Below are 27,290 nucleotides of genomic sequence, written 5' to 3'. Positions count from 1 at the left end.
TGGAGGTTAAAAATAAGAAATCCAATAAATATTCCTTTAAAAACGAAGCTGAAAAAACTATCCAGGAAGCTGTCCATAAACGCATGAGCCTTAGTGCAGCCTTCTAACAACTCCTCACCTCTCTTGAAGCCTCGTAGCAGTGGAGATGCACCTCTGACAGACACGGCCTTCTTTCCAACTGCAAGTCCAGAACCCTACAGATCCAAAACCAGGCTTGGGTCCTTACTGTCCATGGACCTCAGCAAGACTCACAATCCGAGCCTCCTCTTGTCAACTTCTGCTGCCTTTCCAGATTCATGCAGTGAGATGCTCAGCCAAACTACACCCCATCAGCAGCCCTGATTGTCAGTCACACACTCTCCTCTTCGGCTGTCTGTCTCCTTTCACACTTGATCTCTCTCTCTCTCTCTCTCCTTACTTTAACCTCCTTCATTCTTTCTTGTTTCTCTTTCCCTCCCGTCCAGTCATGCCGATTCCACCTTATATGCCTTCATACTGTAGGTGCAGCACCTCAATCGCTCACGGCAGAAAGGTGGTGAAGCAATCAAGACAGACCCTCACGTGCAGGTGTGCTCAATCACATTACCAACCTCCCGCAGCTGCGCAAGCATGCACACCCATGGATATGAAACCAGCTGGTCAGTTATTCATTTATTTTAAACGGACCACCAAGATGTTAAGCTGAGGAACCCACTTACCACATTACCTTCCCCTTAAGCTCCAGTTGCATGGGAAGGCTCCCACTACTCTCTGCCCTGTGCAACTGGTGCCTAGGTCCACAGCATTTCCCTACACTGCACTAAAACCAATAAAAGCACTAAAACAACCCTTTTAAAAACTTACCCAAGCCCCCTCTGTAAAATGTAGGCAGTAAAAGAACAAGAACTTGAAAATGACAATAACATTGGCAATAAATAAATGTCCATTTAAACGCTCATTTTTCTCCCTCTGGCTTGATTCCCACTTGCTTATTCCTTCGAGTCTTCGCTCCTCACCGCTGCGCTCATCCCACCACTGCCACCATATGTGACGGTAGTGTAGCCGCACTGTCACATAGAGTTCACATGGGAGTCCCCTCAGAGAGCCACCTGAGATTGTCTCTTTAGGATGGTGCAGAGTGTATAACTTCTGATTGAATTCAGTTAATTCCAGTTAAAAATCAGGATCTCTTCATAGGCAATTTTTTTTCTGTCCATTCTAGATGTCATCCCTTGAATTATCGGCCTTTGAGTTATAGGTGGTGGAGTCCATTTCACACCTTCAAGCTCAAGACGTGTGCAGAGTGGCCTCTGAAAAGATGTCCATTCCCCTCTAATATACACCTTTGTTATCAAATGAGGTGCAGACAGATCCGGAAGCAAACTGGAGTTCAATCACGTGGTTTGGAATGTAAAGTGAAGGTTTTCTGCAGCTGAATGTCATCTAAATCTGCTTTCTTAGTGGAGTAAAGATTTAGAGGGGAATGACACAAAATTAGACAAGGCAGGCATGAAATGGAGAAAAGCAATTTGTGTCCGATCTTGAAATAAAAATGAATGTTGGTCTTTAGCAGTTTAGTGCTAGATGGCAGAATTCACTTCCTTAGTATTAACACCAAGTGTGACTTGAGCTCATAATCCTGGGCAGCTATGATTTAAGCAGAGTGCCTTTCTGGGGTGGATGTATTGTTCACATGTGCACTGCTTAGCTTGAGTAACTCTTGGGACAGTAGTCTGTTGCCATCTTGTGGATAAAATAAGCTGCTGCAGAAAACCATAAACTCTCTTTGCATTTTGCCAGTCTAAGGTAATCGTCAATATTCATGAATATTCGGAGCACAACGGCATGTAAACAAGATGCTGTAAAGCCAGTTTTAGAACAAACTGAAACTGAACCACTAGTTGAGTCAAGAGATAGTGGTAATAATGCTGATCAGATGCTGACGTGGATAGTGAAACTGATTCATATGCCACCTGTATAACCGCCTGGTGAGTTTGTGTGCCTGAAGGTTCATCGTGGTGCAAGCAGGTATGTGACAAAATGATTGTAATCAAATGGAAGGACAGACGTTCGCCCACACTGCTCACAATGCAGCCGCTAAGCCTACGATAACACAAAGGCTGCATCACTCATGCAGGTCAGGCGCTGATCTTCTACCCTGTCATGCTCAAGCAGCAGAAAAAAATATACTGAGAAAAGCTGGCAAAGAAATACACGTACGCTCTGAGCATTGCTGGCTGTTTCAAAACGGGTCACAAGACTAAATCTGCATCAGTACAGCAGTGGACATAGTGTATCTTTCTCGCTGTATTGGTGTTGACATTTTGGTATTTACATGTTTTGTTACATGTAATATTTTTTTGTTGTTGAAGAAAATATTAATGCTTTTGTTTTTCCTGGGGTAAGCATAATGCTAAAGAGGCTATCACAATTTTACTGCAGTTCTATAAACTTTCAAGAATAATCGTACATCAGTAAAGGTTTTATATTTTCATAAAGCAGGTAAAAATTGGGCTGCACATAAAGGAATTTAATAACTCATGTAATGTTTGAAACAGCCCGACACTAAAGGAGAAAACTTAAGGGGATGCAGTTGAACATGAAGAAAAAAAATGGCAGCAGATATCACCTGGTGCTCCCAGAGGTCTCCTCCAGGACAAAACTAAAACAGGCAGAGAATTTCTCTATTTATTTATTAGCATGACAACCCACAATATAAAGAGTTTCTTAGCTTTACTGTTTTACAGTGTATATTAAAACTTAATAAAATAGCTGCTCTGCATACAGAGCATAATGGATCTGAAGCATTTTCGTAAGGGAGGATGGATAAGACTTGTCCAAATAAATTTCTATGCGTCCATTTTATAACCGTGTTTGACCCGTTTAAGGGCATGAGAACCAGAGCCTATTCTGGCAACAGTGAGCAGAAGGCAGCAGCTAATTCATACGTGTTAATAATATTAATAAATTGAATGAGAAAGTTTATTACTTGGTCTCACTGGTAACATCAGGTGGCCACTAAAACACAGCTATGAGAGTCCCAGCTTGATTTTTTTAGGTAAGTTGGAAAGTCCCTTTAATTCCTCACTAAATTCTGATTTCACTTTCCTTCACATGTTTATCAGTTCAACTTTTTTATTTTTTGCATTTCCCATTTAATCCTCTCTCTTCTGCCTAGAACAACATTCATCTTCTCGGTCATTTCCATTTATGGCTGCATAGAGTGAGAGAGCCTAAAAATTTCAAACCTAAAAGAAAGATAATGGGAAATCTTATCAGCTGAGTGCCAATGACTTACTGAGTGCCAACCCCCTTTAAAGATCTGATAGTCCTAGAGATGCACTTTCTAGTAAAAGTATGCCTAGGAGTTGCTTTGTCTGGTGGTTTCACAAACGATTAACTTGCAACATCAAAGACTTGTGAAGTTTCCCCAAATTGCTGGGCACCCTCTCTCTCAAGTTGGCATGTTTGTGCTGTGGGCCGCCCGCTATTCCAGTTTTCCTCCCACATTGTCAAATGTGTGTCACATTGGGGTGTCTTTGTTGAGTCTGTGGGTAAAGGTTTGTTCCTGCTGTTCACCTAACACCCAGGAGAGGTACAGTCCGAGGAAATAAATATTAGAGAGAAACGGCATAATAATAATAAAAAAAATAATAAACTGTTGTGAGTTTTACTGGGAGTACACCTGGACAGCTCTAACTGGGAAATACAGCACAGTACTTATGTCTAGGGATATTGTTTCATTACAGATACATTAATTGAAATTAATATACTGCACTAAAATTACATTTTTATGTCCAAATCACTTTGTATTTATCAAGATTCAGTAAGCTCTTTTTGATAACTACCATGATTACAACATAATGTGTTGCCTTCATCAAATCCTAACTTTCATTCTTATGAACTTCCCCACCAACTGAGTCTTCCTTTTCACTTCATTGTTTCTGTTCAGCTTACTTGGCACCTAACAGACATGAACCATCTCTTTGAAATTTTCCAGTCGGGTTTGAGCTTCACCACTACATTCTTTACGAAAATTCTCCTCCTCACTTATGATGGATCTCCCTCTGTGATCCTGCAACCATTGATACTGTTGACCTCCACATTCTCCAAAATAAACTGAAGAGCTGTGCTTTACCTTCTGGATTTTACTTGTCTGGTCTTTGGTGGAGACGTAGACCCCTAGCCTCTCTTGGTTCACAAGCTTTAATTCTTGGTGTGCTTTTTTCCTAATGTTAGCACTGAGATGTCTGACCGGTCACCATGACCCCAAATTACACTTGTATGAAGATGATACCAAGCCCTACATGAATGTCACTTAAGCTCAGTGCCAGCCTCCATGACATCAGTGCATGGACATTTGCTAACAATGTACAGGTGAAAACAAACAAGACTAAGCAGCTGCTTGTAGGACCACCTCCAGCACTCAAGGAGCCTGAATTCTTCTCCTTCTTCTTCACAAGATCCCAGCTTTTGCAAAATGAATTTCTCAGACAGCCATGACAGCACTGACAGCTTCCAATGTCGTATCTCAAAGAAGTCTGAGATCTTAAAATCACTGGAGAAACTTTGTAAGAAGGGAACGTTTCTCCTCCTCTCTTCATTCAGAAACATCACATCACACCTTTGCAAACTTTTATTCTATTACAGGAGTTACTTTGCAACTGTCTCTCTCTTTCTGAACCAGTAACCATTTAAAACAGTCTTGAGATGCTGCCCTCAGATGCCTGAACACCACCTTCCACGTGGCTTTCCAGTCTTTAACTCTGTCATCCCCAGAACTCGGCTAGGGATTAGCAAAGCTTTATTTTCCTGCTAATTGACCCTTGTATTCTCATTCTGTACCTCATATCAAGACAGTGGAAGCCTTCCAGGAACATCTTATTCCAAAGTCTATTTGTTTTTCTCCAGATTTTCACTACTCAAGCTTGTCTATGTGTCACTGTCACAGTTAATGTTTAGTTTATAAATCTACCTTTTCTCTTTTGCATTTTAAGTTTGTCTCACAGTGGCTGTGCTTATTTTCTGCTCTAACTGCTTTTCGTTGGACTGGTGCCCTGCCCAGGGTTTGTCCCATCCTTGTGCCCTATGCCAGCGAGGCTAGGCTACTGCAGACCCCTGTGACCCTGTTCAGGACTAAGTGGGTAAGAAAATAACTAACCAGCTGACTGACAGTCTTTTCTGTGTCTACCTTAGTGATGGCGGCTTTGCGGTGCTGCGTATCAATTTATTTTGTCTGCTACTACAGTATGTAAACTCTACATTTTGTAACATATTTGGCCTCTTCCTGTTTCCCAATTATCTGTCTCAAACTGGAGTTATCTTGTGGAGCACAATATGCTGTTGCCCCCAAAGTTCAAATGATTGCTGAGGAGACTCTTCTTTGGGTCCTGTTAAATCCATTGGGATGCCCAGCACCTCAATTTAAGTATAAATAAGTCTAAGTATACAAATTCAATTGATTTATTATGGCACATTTGATGTCATTCAGGTAAAAAAAAAAAAAGAGTATGAGAGTCCACCACCCCACCACCCTGGATTAATACCATCGTTCATGGCATCTGCTTGGAAGAAGCATCGCTAACAAACTGGGCCTCTTGTCCAATCCAGCTTGGATGCATAAGTCACACGTCCATCAGAATGAGCTCCCATATTCTATTCCAGGGTAGATCTTGGTCCAGCTCACAAGGGGAGGCACTTTATAAGTCCGTCAGACAGTCACTGGAAGACGTCTCGATGAGGACGGAGCCCGTTGCTCGGCTACCTCTTTTGCTGTCCTGCAGACTCAGCACTTGGCTCTTCCCCATTTCGTTAACAGCAGCGTCCACTGAAACACATCCCAGTAGGATGTTCCTGAAGAAACCTTTGGAATAGACCTGTGTGTAACAAGACGGGTTAAAGTGACGCTGTCTCCCAGTGCTTTGACAAGTCCTTAAATGGGTAGCTCATTTGAAACCACACTCACCTCAATCTTGATTGATCGACGGGGGCTTCTTCGGTAAAAGATGGCTTTAAGGTTGAAATCCGGGCTGCTTGAAGATTTAAATACGTTTGACCTTACTGAGGTTCCTTCACACTTGATCATGGCAAACACGTCTGGGTCTGCAAATCACAAGCGAAGCAAGTGTTGTATTAGCAGAAAGTAATGTGTGACATTGTATGGCAAACATTTCAAAATTAGACTGATTAAAGAGTATTTAGATATTCATTGGATTCAGAAAGTACTCAGACTCCTTCACGTTCTGCACACTTTAGATAGATAGATACTTTACGTTATTGTCTTGATTTAATTTGAAATGGATAATTTGCCATTTTTGCCAATCAATCTACACTCAATAACCCAAAATGACAAAGTGAAAACATGCTTACAGAAAGGCTTGCAAGTTGATTAAAAATCAAAAACTGAAATTTCTCTTTCACATAAGTGGCAAATTTATCCATTTAAAATTAAATCAACAACACAATAAAGTGAGCAGAAAGCAAAGGGGTCTGACTACTGTCTGAATTGACTCTCTGCATTCTAACCAAGATCAGATTCACTCCTAGAACCTCACATTCACAGCTTGTTACACACGTGACACGATATAATGAGCGAAAGAGGACCACCTGCATAATGGGTTCACTTATTAGATATAGTTGTAATCTTATTAATTGAAAAGAAAATTTTACATAGATGCATACAGCAGCAGAAACATACGAAACAAAGATGCAGAATAACAGGACCAATAATACAACCAACCAACCAATCAATCAATTAATACATGTGTATTGTTCAGACTTTGAAAAATGAACTTTGAGTATCTGCATTTAGTCTGGAGCGTTAGGAGGAAGTAGCGAATAAGCCTGTGGCTTAAAGTGCTCCAAGGCAGCGCCCCCTGGAGCGGATTTTTCATCATGGCATCCAATTTGGCCACCATCCACTTTTTCCATAACAGCTTTCAGTGTGTCCGGATTGATGGAGCAGGTTTTGCTGATACGTTTATTCTGACATTATCAATGTGGGTTACAATATCCCATCAACACTTGTCTACCATTGGTGATCCAGTGAAGACATCATGGTCACATGCAATTCTCCTTCACAAATCAGATATGCAGATGATTTTATGGTGCAGTGCAGTGCATTGTCTAGCATCATTGTCTGTGAAAACATGTCTGCTGTTCTGCATTGATCACAGTTATACCAGACTAAGTTCACTCTTACTGTCCACTGTCTTGTATCTCAGCTTTCAACCGATAGACCAAATGTTGCTTTTCCAAACTTTTTGTTTTATTTTCTCAGAAAAAAATAACATTTTCTTGGATACTCCATCCATCCATGTGTTTTTCTAACCCACTTTCCCAGTCCAGGATCACAAGGAGCTTTTGCAAGATAGATGGTAGGAACCAACATACCAAAAAACATATTTGACATGCAATACATTGAAGAACATTTCTATAAGATGGTATATTTCAATAAATGCATTACAACAGACTTCCCAGATAAGACTAATATAACTGGGTGCAATTCATTGTTTTGAATAGGACGTCTTAGAAAGTAATTTTTAGTGTTAGCTGTAATAATGGTCTCCTATGGATTTTTATTATATGAGAATCTTGAATTTTTTTATTTTTTTGTTTATTACTGATGTTGAAACTCTAAACAGCTAATCACAAAAGTGATATGTTTTGTAATAAAACACATTAGAACAGTGCAATCATTAGTGTTGATGCCTTAAAGCACTTGTGCACCATGGTGGCATCCATGTGGAGTTTCTGCCATTACAGAAACCGGTAAGTAAAAGCTCATTTCTAGCTGCACACTTGCATTGTTGGCTGCTGGGCCTTCATCGGCTTTCTTATATTACTGATGAACGCTAAACATCTGAAATATTGTGCTTCATTACAACATAAAGGTACAGGTGATTGTTAATCTGCAAACCAAGTTACTTGACAGGTAACACAAAGGTCCTTACTACTCCATTGTAGATTATTTATACTTCACAATTACGCAGTCTTATTTGAAACTCTTTCTGTCTCATTTACCAGATTGCCTTCTTACATTTACACTACATCATAACTATACATATTAGGCAATTTTTATTTAGTAAAAATTTGTCATATTGCCCAATTTAAGTAATAAAGTCAAATCAATTTTAGTGTTTTAAATACTTCAATATTAAAGTCAATATTTGTCTATACATATAGCTTTTTTTAAAAATAGTATTTTAACCAAACGGCCTAACCCCGATTCAGAATGCCAAAGATAAGTGGAAATTTTATTAAAAATCTAGTCGAAATAGAAATTTAGGATGAGTACGTGGAGAAACAACAGACCTAATAAGGAAATTGTAAAATGTCTTCCTGCCCAGCTAGGTGTAACAGCACAATTTGTCCCTGAACTGAGTGGCTCTTCCACTTTACAATTACAGAAATCAATTCTCCCTCCTTCCTCTGCAGATTTCTGGTTCGACTAACTCCCTGCCAGTTCCGTTTCTGTCCTGTACCACCCATCAGCTCTATACCCCTCTAGTCTTTGGTAGACACCGTTCTTTCAAACCAATTCAGTTCTCCCCTAATTTATCCTCCAATGATTGTCTTTCAAATGCTTGTAGTGGTATGCCGGTGCAGTACGTTACCTCTGGGCTGCCAGGTCAGAGTGCAATTACCAAGGTCTTGAGCCAACCATTTTCTTTAAAGGGATAAGCGCCCTTAGCAATTTTTAAATACCCCCTCAACTTCACTATTGGGAAACAGGATCTGAAATGAGGCACTTATGCTAGCAGTTACCATGCTGGATGATTCCTTGCCACACCCACATCACTTCAACAAGCAGGTGCCCCTGTAGAATCTCCACCTGGGTCACTTGCGACATGCATAGATGTCACCACTTCATGTTGGCTCTTATCTACAGTCAGTGGGCTCACAGCCTCCTGGTGGTTGAAATCTACAATCACACAATTGGCCTGGTCCTGGTGCCAATATACTGTATGTAATCAGAAGGCTTACTGGTCTGGAGCTGACTGCTGAACTACTCTGCTGGGCCCTTGAGCAAGACCCTTAACCAGTAATTGCTCCGGGGCTCTGTACAATGGCTGACCCTGCGCTCTGACCCCAAGGGGTATGTGAAAACTAACAAATTCCTAATACCAGAAATTGTATAAGGCGAAAAAAAGAACAAAAAAACCCAAAGCCTAACAGTAATGCATAACATTTTATAAGTTATTTGTCTTATTTTAATTTTTGATTATGCCATACTATACCATACCATATTACTGTATATTCTAAACCTGCTTAATCCCAAGTAGGTTGGCAGCCTATTCTAGCAAGCACTGGGCAGGAACAATCCTCTTAGAGAGGCTGCTAGGCCATTGCAGTTTTGATTATATTATACACATTTCTTTTAAATATCTTTTAAGATTGCTTATTTTTCTCCCTATGTCTCCCTTGGCATCTTTACTGTCCTGTTGCATTGCAGCATGAAAGAAACCAGCATCATATATGAGTGATGCATCACAGTTGTTTGTCACCATGCATTACAATAAGAAGACAAAGAGGAACCATCTGTAACTGCTTGAAGAGCGTGTGGCAAACAGTATTACCTGTAAAAAAATGCTCCAGATTAAATGCATAGTCGTCTATTAGTTTCTTACCTCTGCTCGCTCCTCGTAGCACCAATCCAACAGCACTTTGAAGGTGAATGGACGTGACACGGCAATAAGAGCCCCAACAGCAGCGCCAAATGGAAGGTTTTGGCTGATCCAGGGTCACCTCCCTGTAAGAAGAGGAAAATGTTCAAGCAACTGTAACGGCACTTGCAACTTCCTAAATCCAACATGGATTTTCCAAGAAATTTTATATGTACAGAGTGTGGCCTGTAGGGGGCATCTCACAATACAAAACCCTAGACACAACGGAGCACATGTCAAATCTTGGCCTCAAAAGACCTTTCATTTTAACAAAATAACTTCTGATAACTACGTTTCTTCCACAAAAGCACAATTCTTCTTATTTTCCTTTTTCTCATCAGGAAAGTATTGTTCTCCTCCTCTCCAACTTCCCAAATTCCTTTTATTCTGGAGGATTACAATTCCCAGGTTGCCCTGCGGGTGTGCACATGGTTGATCCAGACGAGGTCTGAAGCCACCTAGAGCATGGGAGTATACAACCATGATAGGCAGTCTCCCCCTTTACTTCTATTTCGTAGTCCTGTCCAGAAAAGGGAACACCATTGATATCTGTCAGCATATTCATTCATCGGCACCCTCAGTCCAATACACAAGTACTTCGTCTAAGGAAGGAGCCATTTCTCCTGGTCAGGAAGTCAGTCTATCTCTACCTTCGTTTACAAGGAATTGAATCTGCAAACTTGCAGTTTACAGTCTAGCCCCATTGCCAACAGGCCTCACTTCCCTCCATTTAGTTCTAATTTATATACTGAACACTTCGACTTTAGCACATTATTCCAAGACGTTTGGGGTTTATGGCTTAACCATTCAAAATTCCTTGAGGAAACATAATGAGCCAAAAACAATGTTTTAACTTGCACTTTTGAGAATTTAGATTCATTACCTTGGGTACCAGAGGCCAGGCCTGGCCTGGCCTGTATTGAAACAAAGTTACAGAAGATGATGAACCTCTATCAACGTAGTTATAAAAGCTAAATAAAATGATAGAATACATTTCTACCATACGTGTATGTCGAGCAAAGGTCATCAGCCCTCTTGTTAAATACGTCTGACTGAACCTCTGTGAGCTGAGGGCAATTTAACAGGAAGTTGGGTAATTTTACAGGAAAAGAGCAAGTTTTCAGAACTTTTTTGATTTATGTTATTCACAATACTATTTAGAAGAGTTCTTATTGTACAACTTTTAAGTATAACACTGGGTAAACTTGTTTTAGGTGTCTATTCAGTGTACGGAAATAATTCCTGATATGTGCGCAGAATTAACTTTAAACCAGTTTTGATCTGTGTCTACTCTTTTTACTGAAACCAGAAATTAAGAGTCAATTATTAATATACACTTGCTTACATTTCCTTCAGTCTTTTATGTGGTTTCTTCCACAGAGCTCACTAACAAAAAGCTCTTTACAAGGACGGAAAGATTCAACTTCTTCAGTACTTCCTCATACTTCATATCCCACAATCTAGTAGCTCTTCTTTGGATTTTCAGGATTGATTTTATGTCCTTTGTGATCAAAGGTCGTCACTCTTGAGAAGTTCTCAGTACAGAATAAAGTCAACAAGACAACAAATGAATTGGGCTTTTCTCTGACATATCCTGAGGCAGATTGAGTTTACAGCTGAATTATTTAATATGATTACAACCCTTTTTATTATTATTATTATTATTATTTTACCACGCTTTATATTAACTTTACCTGTTGTCTGGTACAAATCTTGTAATCGATATTTAACCCACTTTCTATTGTCCGAATGACTTGAAATTTTGCACACTTCCTCACTTCCGATAATAATACATGAATCAATAATCTGTTTTGCTAATTGATCAATTAATCCATGTTAAGAAATTACATTTTCATATGAAGAATAGTTCAAGATTTCACCAATAGATGGCGCTAGTAACAGATAGAACTAAAACAAACCCAAGACTAAAAAGTTGAAAATAATATATATATATATTTTAAAAACCACACTTATATTAAGTTAAAAAGTGTACTAAAAAGTAAAAAAACAAGTCTCATACATCACTCATAAAATAAGTGTGGGCACTTTTCATCAATCAAGATTCAAAAAACACTTCTTAAAATCTTAGCAAAAGCGCCCACCTTTTATTTTATGAGTGAAGTATGAGGGACTTATTTTTTACTTTTTAGTATACTTTTTAACTTAATATAAGTGTGGTTTTTAAAGTATTATATATGTCACGCCTTTATCGTGGCAATTTTTTATCAATTCAAACATATCTCGGCCCTTTCAAATTCACAGAGGTGCTAGGCGATGGAGTCCTTTTCAGCCTCTCCCCAGGACCTTTAGCCATTTCTCTCCGCAAAGCAGACTTAATTACATCTACATATATACTGTACACATGGCATTCCTCAAAAACACTATTTATATACTAACAATATCCTGCTTTTCTGAGGTAATGCACCTCAGATCTTCCTCATATATTTCATTGTTTGGCTAGTTTTAATATTAATTATTCCAAATCTGCTGCTCTCCCTTTAAACCACCTTTCTGAATTCTCCCATCTCCCTTCTATCCTCATGAAACATTCAGTCAGATATCTTGGCATTTGACATTTCCAAGTTGGGGTAGAATATAGTCTCAAGTGCAATGGACACCATGCCCTTAAAGACCTTTATCTTTTTGTTCTTATTTAGCCCTATACAGTATCAACTTTGTGAACTCCATGCTCCTGCTCTCATTCCACTTACCTGAAATTGCTTTTTGTCTCTGTAAACATCCTCAGTAGGAATTTGGTCTTTTCCCCAGCTGAAAAAGTGGTTGGAATGACTATGTATCTGCCCTGCTTCAGTTCTGTTCTCAGAAACACACTCCTCGAGTCAATGTAGACAGAACTTGCAGCCTTTGGTGGAATGGTGTGGAGCCGGTACTTGCGGTTCACTTCCACCTAAAGCACACAGATGCCACAGAGTGACTGTGAGAGGTCTTCTGTTATTCACACCTTTTCTCAGAAGAGCACATCACATCCAATACTCCCCTGTCCTCGCAGCACAACCCATTAACTCTCCCAATCTCATATCTATCTCTGTAAACTGAGGATAATTCTGTACCAAAGTTCCCCCAGCCGATGGTTTACTCTAATGCTATAACCATCTTTTAATTCTACTCCTCCTCTAGTCTTGTATCTGCCTTCTAAATCCCTTCTAGGGCCTGAATTTCATTTGAGACAGAAAAGGTGATTTCCCCCAAATGTATTAACAAATGAGGAGGATTTTATTGACTTGGGGGGTGTTGGGTGTATAACGAATGATCTGATCATTGTGATCAGAGCAAGTCTGGGTTTATGCCTCATGTCCTCCCTGTATAGATCCTGCATGTTCTCCATGTCTGTGTGAGTTTCCTCCAAGTTCTCCAGCTTCCACCTATGGTCCAAAGACATGCAGGTTCATTGGACTGGTGATGTTCTATAAGTCCCAGTGTGTGTGTTTTCACCCTCGGATGGACTGGTGCACTGTCCAGGGTTAGTTCCTGCATTGCACCCTATGCTTGCTGGGTTAGGCTGCAGCTTGCCCACAACCCTGCTTATGATAGAGTGGGTTTAGAAAATGGATGGATGGATGTCACAATGATGAATTACTAAATATCAATATAATTCAGGCAGTTTTTCATTTAAACTGTTTAGTAATGAAGGCGGCGCAGTGGTAGCACTGCTGCCTTGCAGTAAGGAGACCTGGGCTCGCTTCCCGGGTCCTCCCTGCGTGGAGTTTGCATGTTCTCCCCGTGGGTTTCCTCCGGGCGCTTGTATGTTGTAAGTTGTATGTTCTCTAACTTGCTGAGATGCCACCTTATTGTGTTCCCCTTTCTCTGCTCTGTGGTTTGTTGACTCACTTGGAAGACTTCAAAGCCAATGGCCAGGTTCTCTCCTGTCCCTTCCTTCCTCATTGCTCGTCTGTCTTCCTGCTGCAGGCAGAACAAAATGTCTTCCTTGTGGACCACCTCAAACATAAACTTGGACACAGAAGAAACACATTATTCTCATCATCGGCTTCAGCACAGGAATGGGGTAATCCTTTTTCTATTTTTTTTATTTTGTTTTCCATTTATCTTTTAATTTAAAGTGTTCCAAAAAAGAATTTATAGACAAAAGCCAGAAAGTCACAATGGCCTAAAAATCAAGTTGTTTTTTGGCAAAACCTCCATAAATTGCAATAAGCTCAAGGCTTTACATGATATTCTTGAATCCCTCATTAGTGAGAATGCTAAAATATTGACTGATGCAACTGTAAGCTTTGTGTTGACAAAATATTTGTTATATAATAATGATTGTCCATAAATAAACAAAGATGAGTAAAACAAGATGTTGAAAAATGTCTCCAGTCATTTTTGCTCTGTAGATGGCAGACGCATAAACCTACTTTACTGGTAATTTACCCTTCTTGTTGGGCAGAATGGTGGCACAGTGTTTAGTGCTGCTACCTCAAGGATCCAGCGTCCTACACGCAGTCATTGTTTACATAGAGACTGCACATCCTATTGATGTTTGTGCTTTTCAGACCAATTGGTAATTACACAATGGTCTCTGAGTGAGTGTGAGTGCGGGTGTGCCTTTGTGTTATCATTGTGCCCTGCAGTGGACTGGCACCCCATCCAAAACCAATCCTGGATGTGTACTCAATGCTGCACAAATAAGCTCCAGCCACTCTAAACACTGACTTTGATTAAGAAGGTTTGAGAATATTGTGTTATGTGTTAGTTCCAGTTTCTCTGTTTTATTGAGACTGGATCATTTTTCTTCCAAATTTGCAAATCTGATGTTATTTTCTACCTAATGTCATGGTACTTAGAGCAGGTGCATTTGGTTCTTTGCTTGCTCACTATGTTGTGAGAAATGGCTCACAAATACCGTGTACTGGAATCAGCAGGTTCTGGAAATTAAGAAAAATATGAGGGAATGAATTACTCTGTTGCACTCTCCCTTCACACACCTTCTCCTGTGTGTCTAGCATTTTATTTTGGGGGCTTCAAAGTTTGGTTACTTCTCTCATTTCCTCACCTGCGGGTTCTGTAAAAAAGTATCACGGTTGTTTATGCAACCCCCACTCCGGTTGTCGAGACCCTGGCCAGGAACCCACTCCCCAAAGAGACATGCCTCCAGCCATGTCTTGTGGAAACTGAGCAAAGAGGTATTGATCCGACGGCAAATCACCAAGTCAGTGAAGTAAGAGCAGAAATCATCGAAGTTCATCCTATAAAACAGAAGACAATTTTCTTTTGATTTTTCTCAGTAACCCTTGCGAACACTCAAGAAAGTGAGTTTTTATTTACCAGAACTCTCCATCATCGCTGACGGTCACACCCAGCTTTTCTCTCTCATGTTTGCTGACTTGATTCCATTCTTGTGACCTAAAGTGATGATTCAAAACAAATTATCAGTCACTCAAAAAAAAAAAACAGGGGGACAGGTAACCTCTGGGCATTGCTAGACCCATCTAGAGGGATGAAATGTGACACTTCTTTGGCGGGAATGGCAGAATATGATGGGCCCCTTCACCTTTTGTTCAGAAAATGGACATGACTATTTAAATGGAGATTGTCTTCCAACCATGCTAAAGTACTGTAATATTATTGTGTAAAACTGCCTTTATACATTTAGGCTTCTGAGGACTTTCCTTTGTGACCTTTAACATCTGCATTATTTCTGTTTATGGTCATCAGATGTAATCAATCTTCAGTGATTGCACTTGAAATTCTGAAAATACAATCCCTCCTCCTTCTCCAGGCGCCACTAAAGAAATCACTTAAGAAACACTGCCTATGATTCAGGGTTCAAAAACTCACTTGTCATCTCTTGTATCTTTCAATTTGAGAACTTGACAAAACCAGTATCTCAGGTGTTAATACTATGGTTGGGCATTAGATGGATTACAGAAGTTTTAAACTGGATTCTTAGAGACAAGAAGAGACCAAGGAGGCGACCAAATTCAACATGGGTGGAAGAGATAAGCAATTTTACTATAAGAACCTGGAGACAGAAGAACATATTTTGTTCCTTGTAGAGAAAACTTGGAGAGACCTTCATCCAGTAGTAAACAGCTGAAGGTTGCAAATGATGATGATGATTATTATGGAAGGTCATGTGGGTTAATTACTGCCAAAATTGGTTGCTTTTTTCACTCTACACCTATGGGTTCTGAAGCCTTGTCTCATGATTTTATACCAATCAAAAATCGCATTAATGTCTACTACGATCCATTAGCATGTATTTTTGCTTGTACCTGCTCCCTAAGGAGGGTGTCTTTGTATGAAGGTTGAGTGTTAAGTATTACTCAAACTAGTGATTAGATTCTCTAAGAATTGTCTCCCCAAAATTATGTACAGGGTGTCCTTAAATCAAATATCTCTTTTCGATGATGCTAGTTCTTGTATATCATAGTAGGACTCACCCATCACTCCATGCTCCACTCCATTCTGTTGTCCCCCAAGGATTGCGCATGCGAATCATATACAGACGACTTGTCCTAAAAAATGACAACAGACCAGTACCGAGTCGTAATTTCCTAACATCTGTAACACCATATGCGTGACCTTTGACCAGGCCACAACCCATCTGGGATTCAAGGGCTTCCCCTTGTGCTGGCTACAAAGACATGGAGAGAGAGAGAGAGAGAGAGAGAGAGAGAGAGAGAGAGAGAGAGAGAGAGAGAATAATTGTGGGCACTTGACAGCGGAATCTGGCAAGAACACGAGACATGAATCCTCACTCGAATGGAGCAGCTGATTAGAGAACCTCTAGTGTAAGCTTTCATCAGACTCTTGTAGAGATGTTTTCTTTCATCTTGACCTTCTAAAATTTTGCCTTGGTCAAGGCAGACTGGTTCAGATATCCCACCAGTGAAGTCAACCAGGGCTTCTGCTGTGTTACCACCTTCCAAAGCTTCATAGCAACCATTTAATCTAGAAGTGAAAAAAAATGAAATATCAGTAAATAAAGAGCTAAGGGTACACAAAATACACATTATGTGCAAATGGGTACCCTCAGCAACATTCTTTTGATCCCTCCATGACATTGTAGGGTGAATATTCTCAAATCTTACTTAAATGTATCCTTCACCAAATTATCAAAGTAAATATAAGACTGAAAATAAAGCAGTCATCCTCTGGATTAAATAGAAGGAGACCTCAGCGATATGTGTAACTTTCAATTAATTAAGGATAATTGTTAAAAATTAACTTCTTGCTTAGATCCAATTTCAATGAAATTGCTAAAGAACACTACGTACCAAGGCCTTCCCTAACAGCCTTTGTCCCTGAATTTTTGCACAGTTCCAGTTTTAGATCAATTCTCAAGAAATAACACCTGAACTATAATAACTTTAGATAAACCCTGTTTAACCAATAAAATAAAAAAATAATCTCACTTTGTTATAGTTATGGTACTGAAAGAACTTTAATTAAATAGAATCATTAACAATGCTGCAGGTAATGCCTCCAGTCTTCTTGCACTTTCTGTGCACTGTCATTGCATTTATATGGACATTTTTAACCAGAAACCAGACCAAAGTTAAGTTCAAAATTGTAAAAGAATACTTTCTAAGCAATTTTTATTTTGTTTTTTTTATTTTCTATCTATCTATCTATCTATCTATCTATCTATCTATCTATCTATCTATCAATCATATGGTGCCTTTCCTATCTATCTATCTATCTATCTATCTATCTATCTATCTATCTATCTATCTATCTATCTATCTATCTATCTATCTATCTATCTATAACTGTTGTTCACCAACTCCACACAATACATGTGAGAAGCTGGTCCCTGCTGAGAGACATGCAGACTAAGTAAATGAGGACGGCATACAATCGAACAGGGATCCAAACATGATCTTAATTTACTTTGCTGTTGTTGGCAGATGTTAGAGCATTGAACTCCATTTTTGATAACTACGTTTTCTGGTTTCTGCCCACTGTCCCACCCACAACCTCTTCTGTAGTGTGTGTTTTTTTTACAACTGAAGCTGACAGCCCTAGGGTGGGGCCGACAGCGGGCAGGAATCGCAAATTGAGAAAAACAGAGCAACTTGAAAGCAAAGGGATCTGTGATGACTATGTATGAGCTCTTGGTGTCTCTGTTGAATGGATTTTCAATTGAATGGTACAATTAATGATATGTGAGTCTACCTGCTACTGGTCTGCTGTTATCACCACCTGCAACAGCTTGGGTTTCCTTGAGGTCTATCATCCATATTCTGATCAGACCCACCTAGCTTTGTTTAGCAACCATAATAGAGATTGGAAATTACCATTTGATGTGCATAAATGTCTGTCCCATTTGTCCATTAGTAATAAAGGTTAATAAAGGAAGATGTAGTAGAAATTGCAAAAGATTCAATAACGATCATAAATGAAATCCCCAGGAACCTCCTCACCACATTCAACTCGCCAAGGGAGCAGCCAAATTCAAAATCAAAAGAAGTGATCAGGAATTTTACTGGAACAACCAGGATGCAGAACACCAAAATTGTTCCTTGTGGAGAATGCTAAGAGAGACAGTAGATGGGGAGCAAATGATGGTGATGATCCAAGCTCACGTGGGTTAAATACTACCAAATTATTGTTTTTTTTCTCTGCATCTATGGGATTTGGCGCCACATCTCATTATTTTATACCAATTAAGAGTACTGATGTCATACTTTTTATGATAATTTCTACTGCGATCAAATAGAAGCAAAGCAAAGAAGGTATTTATTTTTCCTTGTTCCTGCTCCCTAAGCAGGGTTTTTTGTATGAAGATGGGGTGTTAGTATTCCTCAAACTATTGCCCAAGTTCTTGAATACTTCTGCCCCAAAAATTATGTACAGAATGGCGTTAAACCAAACACCTCTCTTGCATGGCACTGGTTTCTACCAGAATGTTTGCTCCCAAAGCTATTATATCATAGCAAGACTCACAAACTAATCCAAAGTCCACTCCATTCTGTTGTACCTCACGGATTGTGCAGCATATACAGATGACTTGTCTTAAAAAATGACAAAAGACCAGTACCCAGTCATAATTTCCTAAAATCCACATGCGCGACCTTTGTTGTTCTTACTTGGCATATGCTTTCTCCAGTAGTGCACACCAGAACTCATTTTCATTGTTAGATCGGCAGAACAACAATCCTCCTCCTTTGCTTGTGGGTAGGCGATCATCAATGACCACATCAATCCAGAATCCAAACCTCCAGAAACGAAAGTGAAAAATTCCAGCATATTTTTCTGGGTGCTTAGGATTCCAGTCCTGTTCTCTGTAATTTGGAATCACCTGAAAAAAATGGAGAGAAGAACAAGTATCGTTCTGTTTTCACTGTCCAATTTATGGTCCTTCATAAATGTTCTGAAAAATTATGAATACAATTCTCCAGTCAAAGACCATTAAACAGCTGACCATTTTTGTGAAACATTTAGACCTCTTGGAATGAGTTTACTTTCAGATGATAGAAATACAATGGCAGCCATGTTAATAGTGCTAATGACACTTAAGTGAATTCAAAGTAAAATACAATTTATATTGAGGTTAACTGGGCTTAACCGAATTTTGCTTGAGACTGCGTCACAATGCAATCTTTTAAAACTGCAACATATTGCATGTGTATCACATTATGTTTGGATTTATTACAGGAATGATAGGTGGATGTGAGTTCTTGTGCATAATGCAATCACATGTTGAAAACTTCAATGACAACATCCATTTTAAAGTGATGTTAAACCTTTTAAGCTCAGAAAAATGAGAAGTTTTCTCAAAGGAGGAAAGTAGTGGGGTATCAATTGTTATGCCTTTGGAAGGAGAGATTTAAATTGACCAGAAGATGAGACATAGTCAAAAGATAGGATGGATTTTTTTGTATAGAATTTGCCCTATCTTTCATTAAAAACCCTAGAAATTCTAGCTATCCATTTGGAACAAATAGTCTTGAAACTGATAGTCACCAATGAGTAAAACTGTTCTTATCTACAATATTGGATAAGCAGGAGTTACACGTTGCTACCCTTTATACCAGGGGTTTTCAGCTCCAGTCCTGGAGGGCTGCAGTGGCTGCAGGATTTTATTCTAACAATTTTCTTAATCAGCAAGCAGTTTTTACTGCTAGTTAACTCCTTTTCCCTTCATTTTCATAGCCCTGTTTTAAGGATTCAGCCCTCTGAATCGATTTGTTTCTTCATTAAATGGCAGCCAAATGGAAATGAGATGTGAAACGAGCCAACAGATGACCATCAAACTCCAGCCAATTTCACTCCAACCACTTTCTTAATGAGAAGTCAATTCTTGCTGTTAATTAAAGCTTTTATTGAATATCAGGACTTGTTGCTGCTGCTCTCATTCTGCCATAGCAGACTGTTGATTTTCTGTTGTTTCTAAGACCACCGTCAAGATGTTTTGTTGGCCTGAACAGACCAACATGACTTCACCTTTCTTTGTTTTCAGGTTAGCTGGCCATGTGGCGGCTCATTTTTTGTCTCATTTTATTTTTGGCTGCTCATTGAAGAAAAATAAAAACAACTAAGGAGTTTGAGTCACGTCAGTCAAAACCAAGGCAAAACAAGTTAATCAACAGCAGAAATGGCTCACTAATTAAGAAGATGTTTAGAATGAAAACCTGCAGCCACTGCGGCCCTCCAGGATCAGAGTTGACGCCCCTGCTTTATACTCTAGCATGGTTGATGTCATCCGCCAGACTAAGCAATGCCTTGGCAATGATAAAAGAAAATGACAGTGTACATGGAGAAACAACAATGGTAAGACCGAACATATTTATATTTTTAATAAAAATGCTCTAAACCTAAAAATAAGTACTGTATTTGAGTTAGCCATATTAGGAAATCTTAAACAGAACTCAAACTCAACCCAAACCCAGGCAACAGGCAGGCTACTCCAGCCAAAGCAGGTCATGAATATATATTTTAATACTAAAAAAATTACTTCAAGTGTCCACACTATCCAAAAGGGGAGAGAGAAAACTCTCAAAAACTTTGGCCAAAAAAACAAAGTACTTTAAAGTTTTTAAAGAATTTATTAAAGTATAAAAGAATGAAAATAAGTTTTACCTTAAGGGTAGAAACCTAAAGCAAATAGAAAACTGAGACAGTGTTCTGTTCCCAAGTACAAACCTAAGATTTTATGTAAAAGGACTGGGAGAATGATACATGGTCAAAAAATATGGGTCGATAAGCAAAAAGTCAAGCTAATCATTCACTAAATCCTAAATGCTAATCAGAAAATCAAGGTACGAAATAACAAGCAGAGATTCACTATAAATAAAAAGAACTACACGAGATGCTCTTGGAATCCAAATGTTGGTTAGACAGGAATCTCATGTGGTGATCTAAACACCGTCACGCTGATGACATCAGCAATTGTGACCCTGAGGGACGATGGGAATGTCATCATAGTAAGAGGAACACTGTTCCCTAAAGAAGGTGATGAATGCAACAAAACAAACATACCGTGGCAGAACAGTGTGAAAAAATATAAAACTTTCAAATGGTAATTCAAATTTTTTTTATTAATGCCAATTTTAAAATATTTGGATAAGAAAGCCCAGAAATAATGTATATTTTGCAGGTAAGGGCCATAGAAAGCTTCAGGAAGTTTGAAAAAATAATCTAATGATAACAGACCATACCTTAATTCAAAAACTAGAGTTCAAAAGAAAGAGATCTGATGTAAAATTCCTAAGAACACAAAACATAATTCACCATCCAACAACTCTATAACAGCCATATCAGTTTAAATACCTGCTGGGGTGGCTCCCCAGATGCCTGATTTAATGGCCTTGCCTTGGGGTTCCACCAACAACGCCCAAGGGACACAGAAGAACATTAAGACATCTCTCCATTACTGTATACAAAAAAATCTTGGAAGGCCTGGAAGGAGACGATACGTGATTTTCTCGGTGAGATTTTAGTGTCACGTGAGACAAGGACAGCTGCAGTACAGGCTTTTAAATGATCAACGTGCAGCACGACAAGCAGAACACGATGCTCGGCAGCATTAACAGCAAGCCAGCAGCTGATCCGACTGCATCTCCTTAGCGTGCATTCAGCCTCCACCCCCTTCACAATGCGAGCGGCAGAGATGCAAGGTGGCTGGTGCGTAGCGTGCCCCCAGGGGGAGGGGGTGGGCAAACGAAGCGAGCAGAGGGCAAAAATCCCCTAGTATAACACAAAACATAAGTGGATTGTTTTAACAGGCACATTGTTCATTTTTTATGAACCCCATTATGACATCCACATACTTGTCTAGACCTGATAAGGAGTTTCTAAACATTTTCCCAATTTACATAAACAAAGTAGTCCTGGAGCAATTCCTTTTTAGCCAATGAGAAACAAAAGGTTGAATACCCTTCTTGAATCAGCCTGTATCCTACTCTCGTGGTCATTCCTTCACTATTAAAATAACTTTGTAAACCTCTAAAATAACTTTCCAAACCTCTTGCCATGGATGACATCTTTGAGGGCATTAAAGAGGCTGACATGTGAGGGATTAAGGTTTAGGTTGGAAAGTGAATAGGGAAGAATGTTGCTGCTTCCAATGCTTTTTAAAGTGGTGTGTCGCATTTGTTTTGAAGGAGGACTTCAGCAATGTTTTTGTGAGCATGCACTGGTACAGCATGTTGACACACTCACCACACCACACCACGAGCCACCTTAGGATGCCAAATTAGGACCCGAGTGCAGCCGTGCAACAGGTGACACCTCAGCACCACACTAGTTTAAATGGAGTGGAACAGAGTGAAGTTTTTACAGTGACTGGAGTGCCAATCATGCCACCAACCTCCAAGTTTTCCCCCTGGCTGGGAGCACCAACCTTAATTCCCCATGCTTAATAATAGAGTGATGCTAACTTTCAGTCCCCACCATCCTTCCTTTTACTTCTACCCTGTTTGTCTAAGAAGAATCCAGCAGCTCAAATTCAATAGTGGCAGTGAGGGTGACAAAACACCCCTCTGTATCTGTATAATTTTGGTTTAAATAAAAGAGTAATGCATAATCAGGCCTGCTTCCTCCTGTGCTATGAGAGCAGGGCCAGTGCAACCATTAAGGCAAATTAGGGGGGTGGGCAACCCAGCCATACAGGTTAGCTACCGAACAGTTGGTAGGCCCACTAATGAGCTTGGCCTATGGCACAAAATACCTAAGCACTGGCACTGCATGAAAGTCACCATCTCCTCTTAATCTGGACCTGGATGGGCTGCTTAGAACACAGATGGCTGTATGGATGGAAGGCTAAAAATTTGCGTCCCACAAAATAAGATCAGCATCTGCTACTGATATCAGATATGTGCAAAGCTGAAGTGAGTGGAACAGTGAACTTGATCCAGCCATTGCCATTTCTTTCTAAAATAATATAGCAGTATCAATTTCTTATGGCTTTATATTTCAGTCACTCTTATAAATATTTATTTTTTTAACTGAACTTTGAAAATTGAAATGTACAGCTGACGTTTTCAATAAATAGTGAAATCACATACAGAATATGATCTTGCATACATTACTGCTTATACTGTTATTCTAATTAGTCTGTAGAAATGATTATTGTTTTTGAAAATGCGTTAGATTTACTTCTGCATTTTATCAACACACAATGTGCATTCAGAAAGCATTCAGATCTCTTAAGTTTTTTCACATTTTTCTGTGTTGCAGCCTTGTACCAAAATCATTTTTTTCATTGTTTTCCTTCATCAAGCAATACTCAAAAATGAGAAAGCAAGAGCAGAATTGTAGAATTTTTTTGCAAATGGATTTAAAATTAAACAAACTGAAACATCCCATTGATATAAGTACTCATACCCTTTAGTTAGTACTTTGTTGAATCACCTTTGGTGGCGACTCCAGCCTAAAGTCTTCCTGGGTATGACGTGACAAGCTTCACACATTCTCTGCAGATCTTCTTAAGCTTTATTAGGTTGGATGGAGATCACTGATGGACATTTAATTTTGGTTCTCTCCAGAGATGTTTCAATGAATTCAAGTGCAGGCACTGGTGGGGCAACTCAAGGGCATTCCCAGAGTTGTCACTACTTTGTGCTTAGGGTCATTGTCCTGTTGGAATTTGAACCCTTAACCCAATCTGAGGTCCAATGTGAGCTAGAGAAGGTCTTCATTAAGGATATCTCTGTACTTTGTTCTGTTCAGCCCTCCCTCAACCCTGTCTAGTCTCCCAGTCCCTGCCACAGAAAAACAACCCCATGGCATGATACTGCTACCACCATGCTTCACTGTTGGGATGGTATTGCACAGGTGATGAGAGGGGGGCCAGGTTTCCTCCAGACATGATGTTAATCTTAGTTTCATCAGATCAGAGAATCTTTTTTCTCACAGTCCAAGAGTTTGTTAGGTGCCTTTTTGAAAACTCCAAGCTGGCTTCTATGTGTGTTTACTGAGGACAAGGTTCTGGCTGGTCAATTTGTCATAAAACACAGTCCTTCTGGAAGTTTCTCCCATCTCCACACAGGTTCCCTGGAGCTCGGCCAGATTGACCAATAGGTTCTTGGTCACCTTTTATACTAAGGCCCTTATTCCACAATTGCGTAGTTTGGCTGAGTGGCCAGCTGCAAGATGAGTTGTGGTTTTTGCAGACTTCTTCCATTTAATAATTCTGAAGGCACCTGTGCCCTTGGGAACCATCAATGCTGCAGGAAGTTTTGGTAACCTTCCCCAGATCTATGCCTTGATACAATTCCTTGAACCTCATAGCGTGGTTTTTGCTCTGATACACATCGTCCATTGGAGGGCCTCGTATAGATGGGTGTGTGTCTTTCCTAATTATGTGCAATCAGCTGAAATGACCACATCTCAAACATCTCAGTGATGACCGAGAGAATGGGATGCTCCTCTGCCAAATTTCAAGTGTCATTGCAAACAGTCTGAATACTTGTGTGAATGTGATATTTCAGTTTTTTATTTTTATAAGGTTTTCAAAAATTTCTACAATTCTGTTTTTTTCTTTGTAATGCTGCAGTATAGCATGTTGTTTGATGAGAGAAAAATGAATTTCAATAATTTTAGCACAAAGCTACAACATAACAAAATGCGAAAAAAGTGAAGGGGTCTGAATACTTTCTGAATCTGCTGTGAATATTAAGGTGATTAAAAAAAATGTTCAAGTAAATGATATATTATTGATAAAGCTATTGAAGCATAAATGAGTTATGCTATTTTACCATTATGCTACTGTTGCCAGCTACATGGTCTGATTGTCTTAATATTAAACAACTGCCTTCATCATTTCATTCAGTTTTAACAGTTTGTGTTAATAAAAACATTTCCAGCTTTTCATTGAAAGCCAGAAATAGTTTTGATAGAACATCTTTGTTTCAGATTTCCACTAGTGACCCAGCTTAATAATACTCAGTGCTGCTTTAAAAGACACGGGCCAATCCTTTCACATAGACAGGTCGGTGTCGTCAGGTCCCACTGGCCTGAATGGTTTGTGCTGCAGGGCCGAACACATCTGATCAACTAATCATCGAGGTTGGTTCATTTGTGCTGGGACAGGCAATACCCAATCTCCCTCCACCATTTCACCCAGGCACCTTATGGCTGTTGTTTAATTCCATTTGAACCTTTAACTGCAGCGTGATAAAATCACTTTCACCTGAGGATATTATCCTTCATTTTAACTTACCACAAGGTTTATAAAGGCTGGAGAGTAGTGGCATGTTGCATGCTGATTGGACATGCAGGTAAGGATTTCAATGTGTTCTGTACACAAAACAATACTGTACAACAACTACAATTATTAATAGTCTAATCATGCTTAAATATGAAATTGAATTCATGTGATCTACCTTACCATATTCAATAGAGACTTGTCCCTTATTTTTCATTCTATTCTTAAGCTAATTTCATTGGAACTCAAAGATCTTTCTTGTGTATAAACAAACATCTTCATTAATTCAAATTCTGGAAGATGCCTGGCCTGTGCAGACTAAATCGCTACTAAGTTGATGGTTGCTGCTTCAATGAAATTTCAGATTGTGCATCATGCTGGGTTTCATAGTGAATGTAATTAGAAATACACTTGAAATTACACAGAAAACAAAAATATACTTTTAATGTATTATTTGAACTCTTATATATCCATAACAGTGCATTCAAGCAAAGCAAAACTTATACTAAATTGTTGCATGGAGCATTCTGTTATGAACCTGAAACAGAAGAGTGCTGCACAAATTCAACTGTGCATCTCGGAATCTTGTACTGTAATAACAAAGAAATGTGTTTGTAAATTTGTAGATGTATTTATAGGTTTGTAGGGTGCTTTGGATTATTCTCATTATGAGTACAGATAAATTCTTATTTGCTATGTGCTAATTAACATGACTAGTGATTATAACAAGTTACATTGAAACATCTCTCTTCTTTGTCTTAAACAGCAACATTACCGAGTGTCACACACATGCGAGTAGGAGGCAGCTAAAGGGCCTGAGGAATTGTAATACCACAATAGACCAGGGGGTGGTGAGGTGTGCTGACTGTCTTTCTCAGTTCCTTGCAGACCGGGAAATCTCGCCAGGTTCCAGCACCCTCGATGATGTCGCTTCCAGTCGCGACAACATCACTTCTGGTTCTGCCCCCAAAGATGGTGACACTTCCAGTCCCAATGATGTCACTTCCTGTTCTGGTCCTCATGATGACTTAATTTCTGGTCCTGGGCCCATGATGATGTCACTTCGATTCTGGCCCCCATGATGACATCACTTCCTGTACGGGCCTTTAAAGCCACCAACTTTCTTGCATCTAATCAGTTCTGTCTTGGACTCAAATGAATGAACATATCTGCTCAACTAAACCACCTAGTTTGCAGCCGTGGAATTATATACGGGTGGCTGCCCCAAATCTTTATAATGTCTATATCTCATCTTTATCACATGAGGAACTTCTTCATTCATAGTAAAACCAAGAATGATCTGATGCCACTGGACGTATGTGTTAGATTACAACAACAACAACAACAACATTTATTTATATAGCACATTTTCATACAAATGAATGTAGCTCAAAGTGCTTTACAAAATGGAGAATTGAAAAATAAGAGACACAGTAAGAAAATAAAATAAGTCAATATTAATTAACATAGAATAAGTAAGGTCCGATGGCCAGGGTGGACAGAAAAAACAAAAAAAAAAACTCCAGACGGCTGGAGAAAAAAAAATAAAATCTGTAGGGATTCCAGACCAAGAGACCACCCAGTCCCCTCTGGGACTTAATTAATTAATGACTCCAAACTAGATTGCTAAGAGTATATGCACCAAGGTGGATCTGTTTGGTATTAATTCTTATCTTGGAATGTTGATGAAAATACACAGTTTTAGCCACACCATTGTGGAATAAATAATTTCCAAAATCGATGAATATTACTTTAAGAAAATTAACATAACAGAAATAATAACATATTTCTGTACAGGTGTAAAATCTCCTGGGGAGGTCACTTTCATAATCTTTTCGATAACATGGAGGGCTATCAAGCCTGCTGGTTTGAACCAACAGAGTCAATGAAAACAGGAAAACAGTAGAAAGTTACAGTTTTCTGTGTCAGTCTGGCTGTTCTGTTAATACTTTTCATTAATACGTTTTGAGATTTGTTCTGTGTTGCACAGAATAGCCTTCTCAAAATATTATGTAACTGATTTGACTTGT

The 27,290-nt window shown here is 39.3% G+C and overlaps 1 protein-coding gene across 5 annotated transcripts in view; it reads right to left on the bottom strand.

The window, feature by feature from the left end:
• Positions 1-5,347: 5,347 nt before the first annotated feature.
• LOC120525284 (calpain-5-like) overlaps positions 5,348-27,290 on the bottom strand; it is a 46,051-nt gene continuing 24,108 nt past the window's right edge. For 4 of the 5 annotated variants that reach the window (XM_039747431.1, XM_039747433.1, XM_039747430.1 and 1 more), the window contains exons 4-13: positions 18,701-18,912; positions 16,367-16,559; positions 16,049-16,242; positions 14,931-15,008; positions 14,659-14,851; positions 13,494-13,613; positions 12,356-12,552; positions 9,609-9,730; positions 5,945-6,081; positions 5,348-5,855 (exon numbers count right to left, since the gene is read on the bottom strand). In XM_039747431.1, coding sequence (XP_039603365.1) covers positions 5,679-5,855; positions 5,945-6,081; positions 9,609-9,730; positions 12,356-12,552; positions 13,494-13,613; positions 14,659-14,851; positions 14,931-15,008; positions 16,049-16,242; positions 16,367-16,559; positions 18,701-18,912 — 1,623 coding nt within the window. In that variant the 3' untranslated portion in view covers positions 5,348-5,678. The remainder of the gene's footprint in view (positions 5,856-5,944; positions 6,082-9,608; positions 9,731-12,355; positions 12,553-13,493; positions 13,614-14,658; positions 14,852-14,930; positions 15,009-16,048; positions 16,243-16,366; positions 16,560-18,700; positions 18,913-27,290) is intronic. The other variant, XM_039747434.1, reaches the window with a different exon arrangement.

The sequence above is a fragment of the Polypterus senegalus genome, chromosome 3 (genome assembly GCF_016835505.1).
Source record: "Polypterus senegalus isolate Bchr_013 chromosome 3, ASM1683550v1, whole genome shotgun sequence".
NCBI classification, from domain to species: domain Eukaryota; kingdom Metazoa; phylum Chordata; class Cladistia; order Polypteriformes; family Polypteridae; genus Polypterus; species Polypterus senegalus.
The sequence above is the reverse complement of the archived record's forward strand: the minus strand, read 5'-3'. Positions and strand labels throughout refer to the sequence as shown.